Source organism: Caloenas nicobarica, chromosome 3 (genome assembly GCF_036013445.1).
Source record: "Caloenas nicobarica isolate bCalNic1 chromosome 3, bCalNic1.hap1, whole genome shotgun sequence".
Classification (NCBI taxonomy): domain Eukaryota; kingdom Metazoa; phylum Chordata; class Aves; order Columbiformes; family Columbidae; genus Caloenas; species Caloenas nicobarica.
In genome coordinates this window covers 3,815,799-3,835,149 of record NC_088247.1, presented here as the reverse complement: position 1 = coordinate 3,835,149, position 19,351 = coordinate 3,815,799, and the positions used below count along the sequence as shown (strand labels likewise).

Below are 19,351 nucleotides of genomic sequence, written 5' to 3'. Positions count from 1 at the left end.
CCCTTACTCCATTGCTATGGCAACCCCCTCACTCAGGCATCTCCTCCTCGCTGCCCCCATGCCAACCTGCTGCAGACCTCCAGGGGTGTCAGCCATCCCCACCCCATCCCCGTCTTTGTGCTCTGCCGTCTTTATGCTGCGCCGAAAAGAAAAGCAAACACAGCTCTGCCTGCAAAGGGTGTGCACACCTGGCATGATCTCCTCAGTTCTTAGAATCGTAGAATCACAGAAAAATTTGGGTGGGAAGCGACATTCAAAGCTCATCCAGTGCCCCCCCTGCCATGAGCAGGGACATCTGCACCAGCTCAGGTTGCTCAGAGCCCCGTCCAGCCTGGCCTGGGATGTCTCCAGGGATGGTTCATCCACCACCTCTCTGGCCAACCTGGGACAGTGTTTTACCACCCTCACTGTAAAAAATTTCTTCTTCACATCTGGCTTGAATCTCCCCTCCTTTAGTTTAAAACCATCACCCCTTGTCCTATCGCAACAGGCCCTGCTAAAAAGTCTGTCTCCATCTTTCTTATCGGCCCAAATTTACTCCAGGGTTTTCTTTTGTAGGATCAAGGGGTGTCTGTATGGCCCACAGGGTGACACCTGTGCAAACCTGTGAACTTCTCTAATAAAACCCTTGGAGCAAATGCCTGCAAATGGTCAGGAGAACCACATCCTGAACTCTGTTGCTCATGTAGGATATCCCTGCACCAATTATAGCCAGAACATGTGGCCCAGATGAGATGGAGAGACTTGGAGATATCAGAGGTGAATCTCTGTACACCTCTGAAGATCCTCAGACCTTTTTTCTTGAAGGCTGGTTGCATGAACTATATACTCAGTAAGAGGGAAACTGAGGCACAAAAGGGGCTGAAGTGGTTTTTGAAGGTTATTAACAGGCCGAACCATTACCTCTGCCCTGTTTAACCCATGCCAGGAATGCCATGTGGGCACCACTTCATCCTGCAAAAGGGTTTCCCTTGGCCTGGGCTTTATCTCATATTGAGGCTTTTTTTTTCCTTCTCAGAGACTAGATGAACAGAGTAATATAGACTCTTACAACTACTGCTGGTCCTCTGCAATGAAAAATGATATTATAGTAAGCTAAAGTCCACCAGGAATAGTGAAAGGAGTAAAATAATTTGTTCCCCACATATCTGCCCTGGCTGATAGTTTTATCCTTTTTTTTGCCCCTCTCATTTCTATCCTGAGTGTTTCACCTTTCTTTTTTTTTTTTTTTCCCCCTTTCTTCTACTAGACCACCTGCTCCTCCGTGTGTGACCTTATTTATAGCCCTTAATTTAACAGGCTGTACCTGTGCTGCCCTGGTCCAGCATATACCAACCAATGCTGCTTCATGAATGCCTCATGTTCAAAGCTGACCAGGGCACAGAGAACTGATGGGGAATGTACAGACATATAAAAGTTCTCAGTCATGTAAAACTCCTGCAGGGTAAAAGGCCGTGCCTAGCATCATTTTGTGCAATCTCTTTTTCGATCGTGAACAGCATCTGAATTTCTTGTTATCCACCATCAGTGACGATAAAGCAAAGCTTTTCTCACACCCCTGTACACCTCCCAGTGCCTCCTAGGACTTGTTTCATCACACCTGGTTTGTCAGGGGGTGTTCACATGGGTCTCCTGATCCCCTGCTCGAACGCGTGGACAGGGATGTCTGAGGGTGTGTGATGGGGACAGGTCTTCTGCATCTGCTTCAGGGTTGGAGGAGTGGCTGCAATGGGAAGCTGGGGTGGCAGATTGCGCCGCTGGATTTGGTCGCTTAGAACATAGAATCATAGAATAGTTTGGGTTGGAATGGACCTTCAAAGCTCATCCAGTGCCACCCCTGCCACGAGCAGGGACATCTGCACCAGCTCAGGTTGCTCAGAGCCCCGTCCAGCCTGGCCTGGGATGTCTCCAGGGATGGTCCATCCACCACCTCCCTGGCCAACCTGGGACAGGCTCTCACCACCCTCAGCACAAACAATTTCTTCCTCATGTCTGGCCTGAATCTCCCTTCCTTTATTTTAAAACCATCACCCCTTGTTCTATCGCAACAGGCCCTGCTCAAAAGTCTGTCCTCAGTAGGACACCCCATGAGCTTCACAAGGTGTGTCTGGCATGGGAGAGGGCAGAATTTGCATTGCTGACCTGCAGCCATACAAAATACAAGCCTCAGAGCACACCAGCTCCAAGAGTCTTGGTGTGGTAGGACTTCACACCCAAAACACTTTGATAGTCCTGTTATTTCTCCATCCTGGTTGTGTGCTTCTGCTGTTTGCTTTGCATTATGGCTTGCAGGGTAGGTCGATCAAGCTGACTTCTCTAATGGAAACCTAACCCAACAAAGAAACGAATGTTTTTTTGATGAGTTGGTGACCTGATGCGTCCTTGTGCATTTGGGATTGACAGGGTTCATGCAAGGGAAGAGAGAAACCACTGCACAAAGGATCTTAGTGAAGTGGGAGGAGACCCTTACTCCATTTGGGTCCCAAAATTCTATTACCTGTAATTAGGCATGACATGAATGCCCTGAGCCTGACAAGTGTGATAATGAAGACAAATAAAGGGTTAATCACTTAAACTCCCTTGCATAGGCCAGCCTAGGGTGAAATTGAGCCTGGGGCCGGGAGACCAGGAGAAATCTGAAGATCTGAGTTAGGGATGAGGTTTGTTCCTGGGAATTAGTTCTCAGGCAGTGAACAGGTTTGTATTACAGCCTCACACACAGACATTTCTCACACACTTAACCACTTTCAGATCTCTTTTTCTACAGCAGGTCTTTGACCCAAGTCCAAAACATCGATAAGAAATTAGAGGTGGCTTCTTTCTGTCATTCTGGAGTTTGGACAGGCTGTGGAACAGACCTGACTGTGTAGGGGGTGTCCTTACAGAGTGAATGAGAAGTTTCATGTTGCACCTGGGAGGAGAAGAAGGATGGATCAGTGCCATTTTTAGAGTAGAAAAATCAAATCACTCCAAAGCTACTTGGAGGCAGTGACGGGGAGGGAGAGATAGCAGAAGGGTGGTGTCAAAGGGGGTGCTCCAAACTGCTGTTATGCTCTCAGCATTCAATGCCATAAGTGCTGAGTGGTACCCAGGGCTCAAATGAGGGTCTTTTCCACTCTGGGGATTTTATATATCCTGAAGACACAAGACAAAGGAGTCTGTGGGGGCTCTGCTTTGTAGCTGTGGCATTCAGAAAATCAGCCTTACAATAAAAATATCCTTTTGTTAGGGGTTACCAAATACAGTAGCCCTGTGCAGAGCTGCAGCAGACTCTATTGGGCTGCTGGTTTTGGCCATCCCTGGAAATTTTCTCCTCAACGGGCAGAAAAAATGCTCAGAAGTGAGGTCTTTAAAGTCGTTAGGTGTTTCCCTTTATTGATTTCGGCAGGCTGCAGCTGGCGGCAAGTGAAATTCATTGACGTGCTCTCAGTTCTGCAGAGCATCCATGCAAGAGCTGGTGAAAAACCTGACTCTCCAACAGGGCAGCCCTCTGCTTTTCACTCCATCCAATCTATTTTTCAACAGAAGGAAAATCATTGCTACTCTAGGCATGAGAGCTGTTGGCTTCAACCCGATAGAGTATCTGTGTTTGCTCCAGCTCACCGTAAAACTCTCATTAACATAAATAGGAGCAGGAACAAGACTGCAACATGACTAATTCTCCACCCCCAGACTGTCTATGTGTATATTATCAACTCCTCGCTCAGCTCGTGTGCCTGCACACAATTGTAGGATAAATCTTGCTCTCTGTTGGTGTTTATTTTAAATTGAGTCTTCTCACTGAAAAGGTTCAAGAGTCATAATTATGGTCTGGATTTAAGTTACCCACGTCTTTGTGGGCACAAATAGCAGGGAAAAGAAGGGCTGAGTAACTCATACTGCTGTGGTTTAGTGCATCCAGCTTGATAGTTTCATATGTCCTGGCTGGTCTTTCTGGGCACATTACCAGGAAGGTGAAAAATAATTTTGTTTTGTGTTTGACGTGTAGACGAGAGCTCTGGATCTATTCCTAGCTCAGCCACAGATGAGCATACGACCTTGAGAAAGTCTCTTATCTGGTCCTTCTGGCAAATGAATGCAGAAGCTGCCTGAGCTTAACTCTTGCGGAGTTGTTTGAGTCCTTTGTTCCTCCAGGTCCCATGGTTTGGTAGATCAACTTTGGGCACAGCTTCCTCGAGTCCACACGTGGTAGAAGGAGGAGAAGCTGGGAGGAAAGCTCCTGGCTCCTCAGTGCTCAGTGTTTTCAAAGAGACCATTGGGACCATTCCCAATGGGCAGACTGGAGATGACCAGTGGTGGAAACCACAAGTCCAGGTCTCCCTGAGGGCAGGCGTCTGAACCCAAGCCATGACAGCACCCCAGTTACTCCCACACTTGTCCGGGGACTGTGCTCCTACTCTGAGCCCGAAGGACAGGAGGGAGCTCAATCTTATGGCCACTTTTCCCTGCTCCGCTTTTGGCTCAAACTCTTAGGAGAAGTTTGGGTTTTCTTACTTCACCTGGCCCTGTTTTGCCCAAGTGGAAAAATGGTGGTTTGCCAGCCAGGAAACCATCCAGACAGTGTGCACAGACAGCCTGACCCTCAACAACAGCAGCTGCTGTCACCAGAGTATGTTAGCTTGTGCGATATGTCTCCAGAGAGGTCTCTGAACATGTCCCAGTCCCCTTGGCAACCCTTTCATGGCCCGTCGAGTTAAAACTGGAGATGCAGGTAACCAGAGCTTCCCTAGAAGCCAGAGCCTGTCTGTTCTTGCCCCAAAAGCAGGCAGATGGCAGAGGTGAGGTAACACTCCCCAGCAGCACCTTGGCACCGTGCCTCTCACAAAGCCCTCCTTCTTCTGCAGCAAGAGCCATCTCTCCTTTCTCACTCCCTTTTCCTTCTCAGACTGGAAACCCACCCTCTCTTTTTCTTCTAGGTGTTCAGCCAAGGCTGGCGTGGTGTTTGAGCAGGAGCCACTACTGCTGCAGCTGTCCTCCAAGGGGTAGCATTTGTCACACCGCAGGAGCTGGTCCAGCCCCAAGGGTTTCCAGCCTCCATCCCTGGACCTTTACAGAACACCCCTATGCTATTGAACTCCCAAAGAGGATGTCTCTGCCCAAAATCCAAATAGAAGAGGTGCTGGACAACACAGATGCTGGCTCTGGAGGTGCCGCTCCTCTTGATGACCATCTGAGGAGCCTCAAGGCGTTGACGGAGAAGCTGAGACTGGAGACCAGGCGCCCTTCCTACTTGGAGTGGAAGGCGAAGCTGGAGGAGCAGGCATGGAAGAGCCCCCAGCCCGCGGGAGAGGAGGAGGAGGTGAATGAGGCCAAAAACACCACGGGGGAGACTGTCCCCTTGAGGAAGGTGCAGCTGCATCTCAATGGGAGCCCTGCCCAGGACAAGGTGACTCTTACCTCAGGGAGAATAGGTGGCTTTGAGAGCATCGATGAAGCTTTGACATGGCTGAGGAAGGAGCTGGTAAGTGCTCTCCTGTCCATGTTAGACAGTGTGTTTTTTCAAGAGAGGAATTTTTTTTTTTTTTTTTAAAGAAAAAAAGAATGAGGAAACAATCAACTCCTTGTTCCTATCTGCCTTCAGCCCAAGGTGAAAATACAACAGTCAATCGTTGTGTTTTCTGAGGCTGGTGGGTGCAGAAGCAGCCCAGGGAAGGGAAAAGGTGAATGTCAGAACATCCATAACTTCAGGGAAGGAGCCAGACCCATCTCAGCATCCCTGCTGGGATGCAGCAGGCTGGGGACATACAGTAGCTTGCACTGGTTGGGACGTTTTAGCAGTTTGCCCCCTCCCCTGCTGCTTTAGTTATATCTCAACACTCAGAGGAGTACAGCAGGTATGAATACACCATGAACACGTGGGCACTGCTGGTGCAATAGCTCTTTTCTGACAGGCATCATGGAGGGATGCTTTTCAGGGCTGTAGGAAGGAAGCATAAATAGATCCATCCCCTGGACCTGCCCTTGCAGCTTGTGGCTGATGGTGGTTTAGAAACACCCTCAGCAGGAGATTGTATGCTGACCACTGTGTTTAACAGTCATTAGCAGATCTAACCTCCAAGCGTTTGCCTAATTCTTCCTTTTTCTTTTCTTTTTTTTGTAACTCATAACTCTCTAAAAGGTCTTGTGGTAACCTGCTTCCCCAAGTCATTTCTGCACGGTGAGGCCAAGTGCTTCCTTTTGTTTCAAACTGTTATGAAAACCCTTTCTTCTGACCATGTAATATCCAATGAATAACATTCCTTTTTCTGCTGTATTCATTATGCCAGAACCTTATTTCAGATCCCTCCTCACCCAGCTCCTACAGGTTCATCATCTGTTGACTCCTTTGTTAGAAGATGGTCCACATTCCTCTCATCTTCCCACCCCAACCCTGGGTCTTGTCTTACACATATAAACTGGTAGTTTCACAGAGAGGAAGATACGACAAAAAAGCTACACCTATGCTAAGAAAATACTCAGAGGCAGGGTGTGGATGCTGGAAGCTCATCTTTTATCTGTTGTGCTGCTATCATGGGTTTCGGCACGAGTTTCACCTGGGACAGCTAGTGCTGACCCAAGCAGCTCCTAAGCCAGCTCAGGAGTCAGCACAGTCTGGCGATAATTCCCAGGAGGAAGCGTGGGTGCAGCGTATCTCATCAGGAGGCCACAGGAGGCAGATATGACGGCCACAGCCAGATCAGGGCAGCTGTTTTCAGGGCTGGGCAATGGGTCCTGCTGCTCTTCACAAGCGCAGGAGCAAGCAGACACCAAGACCACACTTCCTAATGATCCTTCCCTTCTCCTCATTGGAATGAGAAATCTCTATTATTTGGCCCACATGACTGGCAATAACTCGTGTCACATGGATTTGTTTCTGTTGACTAATTGGAAGTTTTCCTGTGAACCCCACCAGTATTTGCAACTGCATTGACAGCAGAAATATTTGCAACAGGGTCCCAGGGAGGTGGGACACCACTTGTGGTTCGGATGCACTTGTGAAAATGTTCCTGCTCAAATGCTTTTCTTTTGATTATCTCTGAAAATCTTTGAGGAAAACTTGTCATGCACATCAATGAATAACAGCTTTTAAAAATTCTTTGTGACTTTTACTCCAGATAATTTTTCTTCGCCAACTTTTTGTTGCTCTTTCTGTATTTGCCCATCTACACTGACCTCTAGACAAGTTATTTACAGAGGTGTTTCTGGTTGTCACAGTTTTGGTGTTTGAGATGTTTCTCAGGACCATGGCTTTCACAAGGCAAGTGCAGTGCTCTCAGGAATCAAGGACTATTATGAAAAGTTTTGAGCTGATCTCCTAAAATCACTTGGTCTCTGGAGAATCTCAGCTCCTGATCTGAGACCTGAATCTAAGTTCATGTTTGCATCTGTGATGCAATCTTAAATTCACAGTGCACTTGGTTTAAAACCCAAGTCTCAAAATGCCCAAAGACAGACAGAAGCAGATTTTCCTCCTCAGAACCCCAGATTTTAAGAATTTAGTTTTGCTCTTTCAGTTTCTGCCCATAGTGGAAGTATGAATTGTCTCAGAGTCCAATTCTGACCTTTAGACTAGGGTGTGGTATATAAACCACTGTCTGATAAAAGCTAGGAGTTTAAATTAAAGAGGAAAAAGGGCAAAGCAAACCCTAATTGTTCCTCACTTTCCATTTTCCTGCCTCTTAATTATACTAGTCTTTGCTGGATCTGGACATGACTCATGTAATTTAGAACAATTTCCCCAAAAGAGAGACCATGTATTTGACTGACCACACAGCTAAATAGCTATGTTGGAGGCACTGTTGTTGGGTAAGAGCTGCCAGCAAACAGTGAGAACACAGCAAGGCCATCGCATCATAGGGTGCTGGAACAAAAAGATGCGTTTCACATTACATTTCAAGGGCGAAACCCAGCTTCTTTTCAAATTAATGAACAAGCTTTCACTCCTCCCAACACAGCCAGGATTTTTCCTTGTTTATCCCTGTATCATGACAGTAAAGCAATCAGGAAGGCTTCAGAGCAGGATATGGTTATGTCTAAGTTTATGTATTTATTTAAGATAGGAGCCAAGGCCAGATTAAGCAGCATCCCTCAGACAGGACCCTGCTTGGGGCAGCCGGGCAGGACACCAGCACCCCACACCTTGGGTAAGGTCATCCTAAGCAGGCAATCAATCTTTCTGGTCTGATTTAACGTAGGAGGCCATAGACCTGGGAGGATCAAGAAACTCAGCCTTGCCCCAGGTTGGTGTGAGTATCCCAGGTAGCTTTCTGAAGATCATCCAAAAATGATCCAGTAGTCATAGATGGGGTGAAATCTGCCTCTGCTATGTGGTCCTCTGCTGCAGGGTGAACATTCCCCAACTCTACACAGTTCTTCATGAGAAAGTCAATTTAGAGTATGTAGAATCATAGAACCATAGAATAGTTCAGGTTGGAAGGGACCTTCAAAGCTCATCTAGTCCAACCCCGCTGCCATGCGCAGGGACAAAAGCCACCATTTTCTGTTGAGATCAGGCATCATCCTTCTAGCAGCTGGATATCAAGACTGTTAATGGTTGGACTCCATGACCTTATAGGTCTTTTCCAACCAAAATGATTCTATGGTTCTGTGGTTCTATCTTCACCAGCTCAGGTTGCTCAGAGCCCCGTCCAGCCTGGCCTGGGATGTCTCCAGGGATGGTTCATCCACCACCTCTCTGGCCAACCTGGGACAGGCTCTCACCACCCTCAGTGTAAAAAATTTCTTCCTCATGTCTGGCCTGAATCTCCCCTCCTTCAGCTTAAAACCATCACCCCTTGTCCTATCACAACAGAATATGTAGGATGCAGGATTCATCTATCCAATGATGTACACCAAAAACTGGTGTACATGAAGATTTCTATCCAGGAAAGAAATGCACCAGCCTGTGTCCTCACTGAACGAAATGCAAAGATGCAGGGCATGGAGCTCCATCACCCATGCTGTGCAACCCTCATCACAGCTACCAGCGTGTTTAGACTGGGTTATTTCAACAGCATGGCCCCAGTATGGTTTTGGCTTGTACCACATAGCACCCTTGCCAAACAGTTAGAGCTTCAGGAGTTCATGCATGCTGGAGACTGTTCCCAACATGCAACTTGTATGAGACCACCCGGTTTTGGAATTAACTCTTTCCAGACAAAACCAGTATAGGAAGCAAAGAGAATTTAGGAGCACGTGTGTGCCTGAGCTTCCCCTTGGCCATAGGGCTGTAGAATGGACCATGGCACAGGTTAATTGGCTGGTGAAGTGATAGTCCAGGAGTGCCCAGCTTTGGAATTAAAGTTACCCTTGAAAGTGATAGTCCAGGAGTGCCCAGCTTTGGAATTAAAGTTACCCTTGAAATCTGAAGCATCACTTCCAGTTCACACAAAAAAGGTCATCCAAACTGCAAGGAATTTTCCTCTGTGCCTCCAGAGTCTGTTCTGGTTCAGCTTGAGCCAGATTCAGGCTCCTCGTGTTCAGAAGTGAAGGACAAACCCAAGGTCTTACTATCCATCTGCTGTTCTTGGTCCTTCACCTCATGTGACCTGTCCCAGGACCTGGTTCTGCATGTTAAGCCCTGGCCCTGGTTTATAGGACTGACATATGCCCGCTGAGCTCCAGCCATCCATGTCAGCTGGGACCTGCTGAGAATCTGGCCCTGAGAACCTGATTTATTCAGACACGCAAACTCCTGCTCTTGTTTTTTGTGCTGAGAGGTTCTGTGTAGGTGTACGAGCAAATTGCAGTTCTCGGCATGTGCTGAACTGCCCCGGGGCTGCAGCTCGTCCCTCCCCAACTCTTCCTGCCTCTTCTCTGCCCTCATGTTTGCTCGTCATCAATGCTGTGAGCAAAGCCATCGCCAGCCAGGGTATGGTGACAGACCCAAGGATCAGAGCGGTCAGACTGTAATTTCTTCTTTGTTCATGGAATGTGTCAGAACAAATGTTTACACATTCTAAAATTAAGCTCTCAAAGTCCTCTTCCTCCTAGATGTGGTGAAAGAACAAAACTCTGTTATGAACTGTGACATCTTAGGACAGTTCTGACTTTGTCCCAGTAGGAAAATATGTTTTCTGTCTCAAATTCGCAAGTGCTTGGCACTGAAATCCGAGGTGTGTGAGCCAGAATGCTGCAAAAGGCTGGATGGGCCTCTGAGCAACCTGATCTGGGTGGAGATGTCCCTGCTTATGGCAGGGATGTTGGACTAGATGACCTTTGAAGGTCCCTTCCAACCCAAACTGTTCTGTGATTCTATGGAAAGACACCTGGAAAGACACAAATCTCTCCTGGGAAATTGTAAAACATCTATGTCCTGTTGGTCAGACATTTATTAACTGCCATTATCCCTATTTGGGATGCCGACATTGGCTGAAGCTCAAACCAGCAGCTTGTCCACCCCAACAGCGTGCTCCAACCATGCAGATGAGGGGCAGTTCTGATGGATCTGGGTGTGCAGAAAGAGACAGGGTATGTTAAAAAGATGGTTTGTGTTAGCAAGACATACCTGAGACTCCTCCTGCATTTGGCATGTGAGAGTCGAAGGAAGCAAAATTCATGGCTTCTGCTGGGTGCTCCCTTGGTGTTTCTCCAGGACATTGCACAGAGTGGGTGGGATCATGTTGTCGTCCCACAGGGATGAACTGGTGCATCAAGTTACTTTGTGGGTGAACTGCATAAACTGAAAACCCATGGCTTCCCATGATGTGGCCCCTGTAATCCCATTATTTGTTTCCAGGGAGCTTTGTGAAGCTCTGCTGACCCAACAGTGCTCCTTTTAAAAACAGATCATTCATCATTTCTAGCAATGGTTTGGCCGTCAGCATGGGATGGATTGAATGTTTCATGAGGACCCTCTGAGAAAGGGAAGGAGAATGAGGATTTCTGGGTTCTGATCCAAATTCTGCTAATATTCTGGGTGGTTTTGAACAAAGCAGTGTTTAATGGGACGGGTCCATGGAAGGAAGACAGGGTGTTTGCATCTCAAGCTAAGCCCCAGTGATGAGTGGGAAGAGTGAGAGAGGCTGTGCCATCTCCTCACTGTGCACATCATCCTTTAGCCAACCACTTCCAGGTTTTGTTCCTCATCCATCTACCTTTGTTTTCTGGAGTGCAGAAGAGGGCTTCACCCTGGAAAAGCCTTAGCTGATGGTGTACATCTGACAGGTCATCTCTGCTTCCTCATTCAGCCTCAGAGCACAACCAGAAAGGGTTGTGTTCAAGCCAGTGTCACCGCCTAGGTGATCAATGTAGATGAGTGGTGGGTTTGCCCCATGCCACGTTGCTCCCACCCTACAGATGGGTCAGCAGGCCGTGTGGCTGGCTCAGTAGACCCCAGGGTCACCAAGTCTGATAGGTGTAAGGAAGGCTGAGAACCTGAAGGACATACCCTGGAGGGCTTTGTCTTCCAGCTTCCATGAAATCAAGATGGCTTCTTCAAAAGGCAAGGAAAGCAAGAACTGGTCAAAAAGTGGAAAGCTGTCTTGCAAGGGGAAAAATAGCAATCTCCAACTCACACCCCTCTTCACAATAGCCTCATAATTCATTTTTAAACCCTTTTTGGCAGTGGTGTCTTTTTTTAATCCTGCATTCTTCAAAACATTCAATGAAAGCATTTGCTGACATTTATTATGTAGCTTGATAAACTGATAAGAAAGAGCAACCAAGGGTCAGTTCAATAGCACCCATGATTGCCTTCCTGATAAAACGTCAAGTTGCAGCATTCATAGTGAAACAGGGAAAAATATCGACAAAATCAATTTTTTTTTATTTCACCTCGTGGGAGAGGAAAAACCTGCCAAGTGGCATTACTCTGCTGGGTGCACAGGCAACGAGGTCTGCAAGGAAATAGTGGGTTTTTTGAGAGGTAAATGACCACACCTCTGCCAACAATTTGAGAGAGATTGAGAGAAAGAGATATTCACTCTGAGATTTGTACAAAGGTGACTTAATCCTCTCCAGGCAACTGAGCTGGATTCCATTTGCTGTCTGAGAGCACCAGACAATGTCCTCCAGGATGCCTCCATGCTGCAGGATTGAGAAAAGCCTTGCTTGGCTTGGATTAATTTTCATTGTATTCATGTCGTTGGCGGATTTGCCTTGCTGTGTGACTGGCAAAGCTGCAAGGGGCAATCCCAATGTCTTTGTAGGCATTGCCTGGAGGAGGAGGGATTGTGCCACAAGCTAGAGCAACTCCGAGGCTGCTTTGACAGCTTGGTTGCAGAAGACATCAGGTATCAGAAAGTTCTCTTGTAGAAATACCAGGGCCATCTGTGGAGCCTCTGGAGGGGAATTTTGCCTCCTCCCTTCCCTTCTACCTGAAACGAGGTTGTAGCATGGAGGGTGTTTTAGTCTTTTCTCCCAAGTAGCAAGTGATAGGACAAGAGGAAACGGCCTCAGGTTGCACCAAGGAAGGTTCAGATTGGAAATTAAGGAACATTTCTTCATGGAAAGAGTTGTTAGGCATTGGAACAGGCTGCCCAGGGCAGTGGTGGAGTCACCATCCCTGGAGGGGTCGAACAGACGCGGAGATGAGGTTCTCAGGGACATGGGGTAGTGACAATGTGAGTTTATGGTAGGACTCAATGATCTTGAGGGTCTCTTCCAACCAAAATGATTCTATGATTTTATGTACAAGCCACAAGACCAAGAATAAATTTACCCCCACCCCTAGAGCTAAATCTGTACTTGTAAACTAAACAACTCATTTTCAGGCCTGGAGGAAAGCTGATATAGTGTGACCACATCCATACTGCTAAAATCCAGACAGGGGGGCTGTATCCCAAATGCCTGCTGAGGATAAACCCCTCTCTGTTAACTACTGAAGAGTGTCTGTGAGGAATTCCTTGGGACTGTGAGAGCTGGCCTCAGCTCAAAGCATGCCAGGACCTTGCTCACAACTGAGTGGAGAGGAAGACTTGGAGGTGGTAGATGCCCCATCCCTGGAGACATCCCAGGCCAGGCTGGACGGGGCTCTGAGCAACCTGAGCTGGTGCAGATGTCCCTGCTCATGGCAGGGGGGGCACTGGGGGAGCTTTGAAGGTCCCTTCAACCCAAACTATTCTAAGATTCTACGATAAAGACAAACAAACAAAACAAAATTAGGAGCCTTGGTCCCAAGGGACTCCTTCCAGTCCCAGTTCGTGTCCTGCAATGGAGGCAACACCAGGGAAAGAGGCAGGACATTGCAACAGGCAGGCATTGGGCTGTTTTCCAGCTAGTTTTGCTCCCTTCTTATCTCCAGCACTTACAGAGAGATTTAAGCTGCAAAGTTTGCTAAGAGCTGCTTGGCTTCTCTCCTGTCCCACTCTTTTCTTTGTGGTTTTTGTGGCTTGTTGCTTTTCTGTGAGGAGGGATGTGGGGTGAGACGTGGGGATTGTATTCTTGGCATCTGCTGTTCTAGCTCCGTCTGCTTCTGTTCCCTAGACAAAGGCTGATTCTTGCACCAAGTGTTCACCTCCTTCCTCCACCACCCCCGATATCCTGCGGCAATAAATTTTCTGCTTAATTATAGGTTGGAATTAAAAAAAAAAAAATTCTTTCATCACTTCTGAATCTTCCACCTTCGGAAGTTAGGTTCCAGGGGAGGAAAAAACCCTCCGAAACACTTAGCTCATTAGCCTGCAGGATAGTTGTTCTCTCTCCTGTGGGAAACCACAGAGGTCCCATCCCAAGAGCCACTTCAAATCAGCGAGATAAGCCACAGGGGATGTGGAGGGCCATGTTCCTGGTTGTCGTGAACCAGCTCTGATTTACGCAGGCTGGAAACCCAGGCTGAGTATTTGGGCATTGGTTCTCTGGGGTTCTTTTAATTGGTCCTTTCCACCTCTAACTGCTCCTTCTCACTGTGGCTGCTCCCTTATGAAAAAAATTAATTTGGGCTTTGCTAAAGGTTGAGATGGAATCTCTGAAGCCTGCACCAATGGATACCTAAGCCAACAGGTTTGTCATGGATGGCTTTAATTCCACTTTCCTGGTGCTCCTGAAAATCTGAGCAGCCACAGATTACCTCAATGTTAAAAATTCACCATCCTGAGCTGATATGTGACTGGGATGCACTGCTGTCTTTCAAGATCCCTGCCTCCCTCCCCGTTCTTTGCAATGGCATAGCATCTCTAGATGAGGGCCTGTTATGATAGAACAAAGGGTGATGGTTTTAAATTAAAAAAAGAGAAGATATAGGCCAGACATGAGGAAGAAATTTTTTACAGTGAGGGTGGTGAGACCCTGGCCCAGGTTGTGTAGAGAGGTTGTGGATGCCCCATCCCTGGAGACATCCCAGGCCAGGCTGGACGGGGCTCTGAGCAACCTGAGCTGGTGCAGATGTCCCTGCTCATGGCAGGGGGGGCACTGGATGAGCTTTGAAGGTCCCTTCCAACCCAAACCATTCTATGATTCTATTATTGATTAAATGAGTTACATTTCCAGTGATTTGGCACAGCTTTTCACAGGGAGCAGCACGATGACCAACACTGTCTTCCCTCCCCACCCTCCGTCTTGTGTTTCAGGCAGAAATGCGCCTGCAGGACCAGCACCTGGCAAGGCAGCTCATGCGCCTTCGCAGCGACATCAACAAGCTGAAGATCGAGCAGACCTGCCACCTTCACCAACGCATGCTCAACGATGCCACCTACGAGCTGGAGGAGAGGGACGAGCTCTCTGACCTCTTCTGCGACTTCCCCCTTGTGAGCTCTTTCAGCCTCTCCACGCCACTCAAGCTCATTGGGGTCACCAAGATGAACATCAACTCTCGCCGGTTCTCACTGTGTTGAAGCGGGGGAAGAAGAGGGAAGGATGGGGGAGAAAGAGAGAGAGGACTGGGCAGCACCAGGGCGCTCTCTGCCTGATGGCTGGGTGAAAAGAGGCCAAAGAGGGGCAAAGGGAACAGGAGCAAACAGGGAACCCACAGCTGGTCTCAGTGGCAGGGCAGAGCAGCAGAGTTGGGCGCTGACATGGCCCAGAGATGCTCGTTGAGAAGATAGGACCTGTGTGGAGGAAGCGTGGAGAGCATCTGAACACACCATGTGCATTTAGCCTGCTCCTTTGCAAAGTCCCTTCTCCTTCTCTTCCCCCAACAGTAACTAAGAGGATGCAGCACCAGAGTGGTTGTTTGTACTCAAAATCAAAGGAGGGTGTCAAAAATCAGCCAAAAAGCCAAGCAAAATCCCTTTTCCCAACCCCTTTACCTCCTACCAGGCTACAGCTGTCTCTTCAGAGTCACTCTCCTCCCTGGATGCCACCTTGAGCATTGATCTTCAACCTCTGCTCGCCCAAGCACAGGGTCCACGGGTCTATTTCAGGTGGGAAGCTGGTTTCCAGTGGAGAGGAGCCCTCCTAGCAGCTGAGAGATCATGGGTTAAATGGTATGCAGCCCCAAAAGAAAGTGTTAAGAAGATGTGTTCGTTGATTTGCTCCATGGAGTCCGGTGTACTCTAGCTTGATTTTGCCTGTGGTATAGATTATGAACAGATCATGGACACATTTATATAGAGGCTCCAGCCTGCCAGAAGTCACCTGTGTGCACTAGAAGTTATACCCAGAGCAACATGTGTTCTTGATCTTGTTGTGAGCGGTGGCCACAAGACACCGTGTGGTTGCCCCCTGCAAGCAGTAAGGCAAAGGAGGTAACTTACACCCAAGACATCTCCTGTCAGAGAAATCACCCCAGGCTGTCATTCCCCCAACAGCAGCACCAGCAAATCCTGGATCCTCTGTAGCAACACACATCCATCAGAGAAAGGTACTCTGAGAGGGCAAAAGGGACTTTTGTGTAATGAACTATAAAATTAAAGGGAGAAATATTACTGCGATGAGCTTTGGACCTGCAGCAGACACGTGGGATTCCCTCCCTGCTTGGCAGGATGAAAGATGGATGGTATCATTTTCTTGCCTTTCAGTGCACACAGCTGCACACCTGCCTATACATGGCTTGGAGGGCAGAGACAGCCGTGGTGTATCCCAGCAAGGGCAGGGACACAAGCAGTCTAGCCATGGCAATCTTGGGACACCTGGCACCCAAGACAGTCTGTCCAGAGGGAGTGTGGGCTCCTCTGGGTTCTCTCTCCTGTGTTTACATCTCTCCTGGCCACGTCAGAGCGGTGAAATCTCTCAATCCATCACCCCAGCCCACCTCTGCTCACCACCACGTGCCCAAGCAGAGAGCTCTGTGGCTGAGTGAAGGTGACTGTGTCCACGCAGCACCAGCCCAAGCCTTGGAGATGAGCAGGAGATGCAAGCCAGTTCTGAGCTGAAAGCTGCGTGGCCATGTTGATGTGCCTGTACCTGACCATGTCTGTAAGCTGTGTGTGTGCATAAGTTGTTGTGTGTGTGCATGTCAGCCCGCAGGACGCCTCTCTTAAGAGGCTGAGTGGTGGACCTATGCCTTTGTTCCCGAACACGAGGCGAACCAGAAGCCAGTGAGGCTCTGCCATGCCTGGGAAGGTGCAATGAGGCTTCAAGGCTTGGGGTTTCCACAGAGAGCTTAGGTTGATGCAGAGAAGACCAATAATTCATCTGCCTCCACAGGAGGAACAAATTAACATCATGAAGGGGTTCATAGCCACATGGGGCAGGGAACTGGCAGGGGACTCTGGAGCTGAGTTCAATCCTCCATCTAAGCAACCTGATTTTGTTGAAGATGTCCCTGCCCATTGCAGGGGGGTTGGACTAGATGAGCTGTGAAGGTCCCTTCCCACCCAAACTATTCTATGATCTCCAGGAGCTCCCATAGTACGTAACCCCTGGTAATGCCTCTCCCTCCACTCCAAATCTCACTGAATATCATTTCTTTCTGCCAAGGAAGGAGGTATTTTGGGCACTGGAGGTCTGTCTATGCCAGTGAGTTAATCAGTGCCCTGCCTGGGTGCTGAACCTTGTGCTGCCCAGGTGGTGGAGGTTTAATTGAATTGTGGCCAGACTGCCAGCTGGCCTCTGGACAAGACAACGGGCACTGATGACATTTAGTTTACTAGTAGAGAAATAGCCTTATTTCCCCGTGTAAGACTTGAAAAAGAAAAAAAATATATATAATTAAAATTCTTACTTGTTTACTTTTTTAATTAAAATCAATTCATATCCCACATGTTGATTTTCAGAGACTTTTTCAATCAAAAGAAAGCAATGATGACCTTTCAGTGAAAGCAATGCCTTGGAAGAGGGGGACTGGTCCTCTCTAGGGTCAGCTGGGGTCAACCATTGGGTGGATGTGCCTTTGGGCTCTTGTCTGGTAGCTGAATGCCAGAGGTTAGTACAAGCACAGTCTTAGGAGGTCATTATAAGTGGCATTAGAAATATCAGACGTCTGGGTTCCAGACGTGTATTTTCTGCATTAAGTGTAATGGGAGATGGTTATAACTGCCAGCTGTTCATCAAAATGCACAATTTTTTAATTATAAAATTATGTCTGTATCGATTTCTGCCTCTGGTCTCTTACTGTGTTCAGCAGCTCCAGCTCTGCCTGGAGAGTGGTCGGGGAAGCACCAGTCTGGTATCTCCTAGGTTTACAGGTGTGCAAAGTTTCCAGTCAGGTTTGTCTATTAATGCACATCACTGGGACACCCCTGTGGTTTCAGCAGCGATTGTTCTGCCTTGCAGTCCAGAGCAGATAAGAAGAAATTAAGGTCAAACCCCTTACTATGTATTTAGACAAAAATGTATGGGAAAGAAAGCCAAAGGAAAAAAAAATGAAAAAAGAAAAAAGAGCAAAGAAAAAAGAGCAAAGAAAATAGAGTAGAGCAAAGAAAAAAGAAGAAAGAAGAGCAAAGAAAGAGGAAAAAAGAAAAAAAGAAAAAAGAAAGAAGAAAAAGGAAAAAAAGGAAAAAAGAAAAAAGAAAAAATAAGAAAGAAGAAAAAAGAAGAAAGAAAGAAGAAAGAAGAAAAAAGAAAGAAAGAAGAAAAAAGAAAAAAGAAGAAAGAAAGAAGAAAAAAGAAAAAAGAAAAAAGAAAAAAGAAAGAAGAAAAAAGAAAAAAGAAAAAGGAAAAAGGAAAAAGGAAAAAGGAAAAAAGAAAGGCACTATTCTATGTTAGGTGCTGTTTTGTTGTTAGTCAGCCACTGAGCCAAAAGTGGGTCCAGCTGCTTGAAAAATATCAGGCTAGGGAAGAAGAACAAATAGAAGTTTGTCTGATTTTTGCTGAACTTTGTGTAGAAAAAAAAATGAGTCATCCAAAGGTTAGGTTGGCCTTGAGAAACAGGAGTACAGGTCGCTACTCCCATCACAAAATTCCCAGAAAGGAGTCTCCAGGTCTCAGCTGCCTTCAATGATATTTGTGCCCTCAAGTGATGGTTCTTCCCCTTGTACAAGTGGCCTAGACCCACATCTCCTTTCCAGATGACCTATGATGCCTGCAAAGAAAGGCTGGTGACAACAAGGTTGATGCCTCTACAATCCAGTCTGAAAATACACTTTAATAGGACCACACGTGGACCACTGAAATAAGATCTTGGTATCTCCAGTTGGAGCACCAGTGGCAGCACGGAGGTGGTTGCTGCTCCACCTCTTTGAAGTAGGGATCTACTGGATGTTGACTTAAGGATTGTCCACAGCTGCCCAGCACCGAGACATGTTCCTCACTGAAATCAAAGAGCCAGTTTGAGACTAGTCTATGTGAATAATTAACTCCTTTTAAAATTTAAATGGTCAGGCTGGAAGATGACAGATTTCTCTGGGTTAACTAGAAGACCCAATTTCCGATTGTGTTTTCTTGCCCAAGAAAGTTCATGTACATGCAAATTTTCGATCAGGAGGGTTGTCAGTCTAGTTTTTTAATTGGTTACATTTTGCTTTTACTTAAAACATTTCTAAAAACATTAATTTAAAACTGAAACCATTAACACCTCATTTTCATTCAAACATTGTTTTGTAACAAACCGTCAAAATATTTCCCCTGAAACAGCCTTAATGGAACTTTTCCATTTTCTCTTCTTCAGTGGATATCAGCCATTCACCCAGCTAGACCCAACCCCTGAAATTTCAGTCAACCCAAAGCTCTATATATTTTTCAGCACGAAGAAATCGATTTAAAAACTAATTGGCCCAGCTTGATTTCTGGCTTCCTTTGGGTCAATTAAGAGGAAGCACAAAGCAATTTTACACATTTTAACTTATGGTCACCTGGCCATGCTCCCTGGCATGGTCTGCCACGAGGGACAAGACCTTGCTCTTCTGTCACAGCCCCAATGCAGTGACAATAAAAAGGGTCATTGTTCCTAGGAAAGTGTCCCATTCCTCACTCTTTTGTCACTGGGAAGTGCTATTGTATAGTCAGTGAGTAATTTGGCTTTTTTTTGTGTCTCCCACAATTGCCTTCATATAACCCTTAGTGAAATTCGGTAGAGATTCAGCACAGAAATGCCCCAATAGGTCCCACTTACACC

The 19,351-nt window shown here is 47.1% G+C and overlaps 1 protein-coding gene across 1 annotated transcript; it reads left to right on the top strand.

The window, feature by feature from the left end:
- Window positions 1-5,086: 5,086 nt before the first annotated feature.
- On the top strand, window positions 5,087-14,794 carry FAM167A (family with sequence similarity 167 member A). Its single transcript, XM_065632542.1, has 2 exons — window positions 5,087-5,461; window positions 14,487-14,794. The coding sequence occupies exons 1-2, from the start codon at window positions 5,087-5,089 to the stop codon at window positions 14,748-14,750; spliced, it is 639 nt and encodes a 212-aa protein (XP_065488614.1). The 3' UTR covers window positions 14,751-14,794.
- Window positions 14,795-19,351: the final 4,557 nt, after the last annotated feature.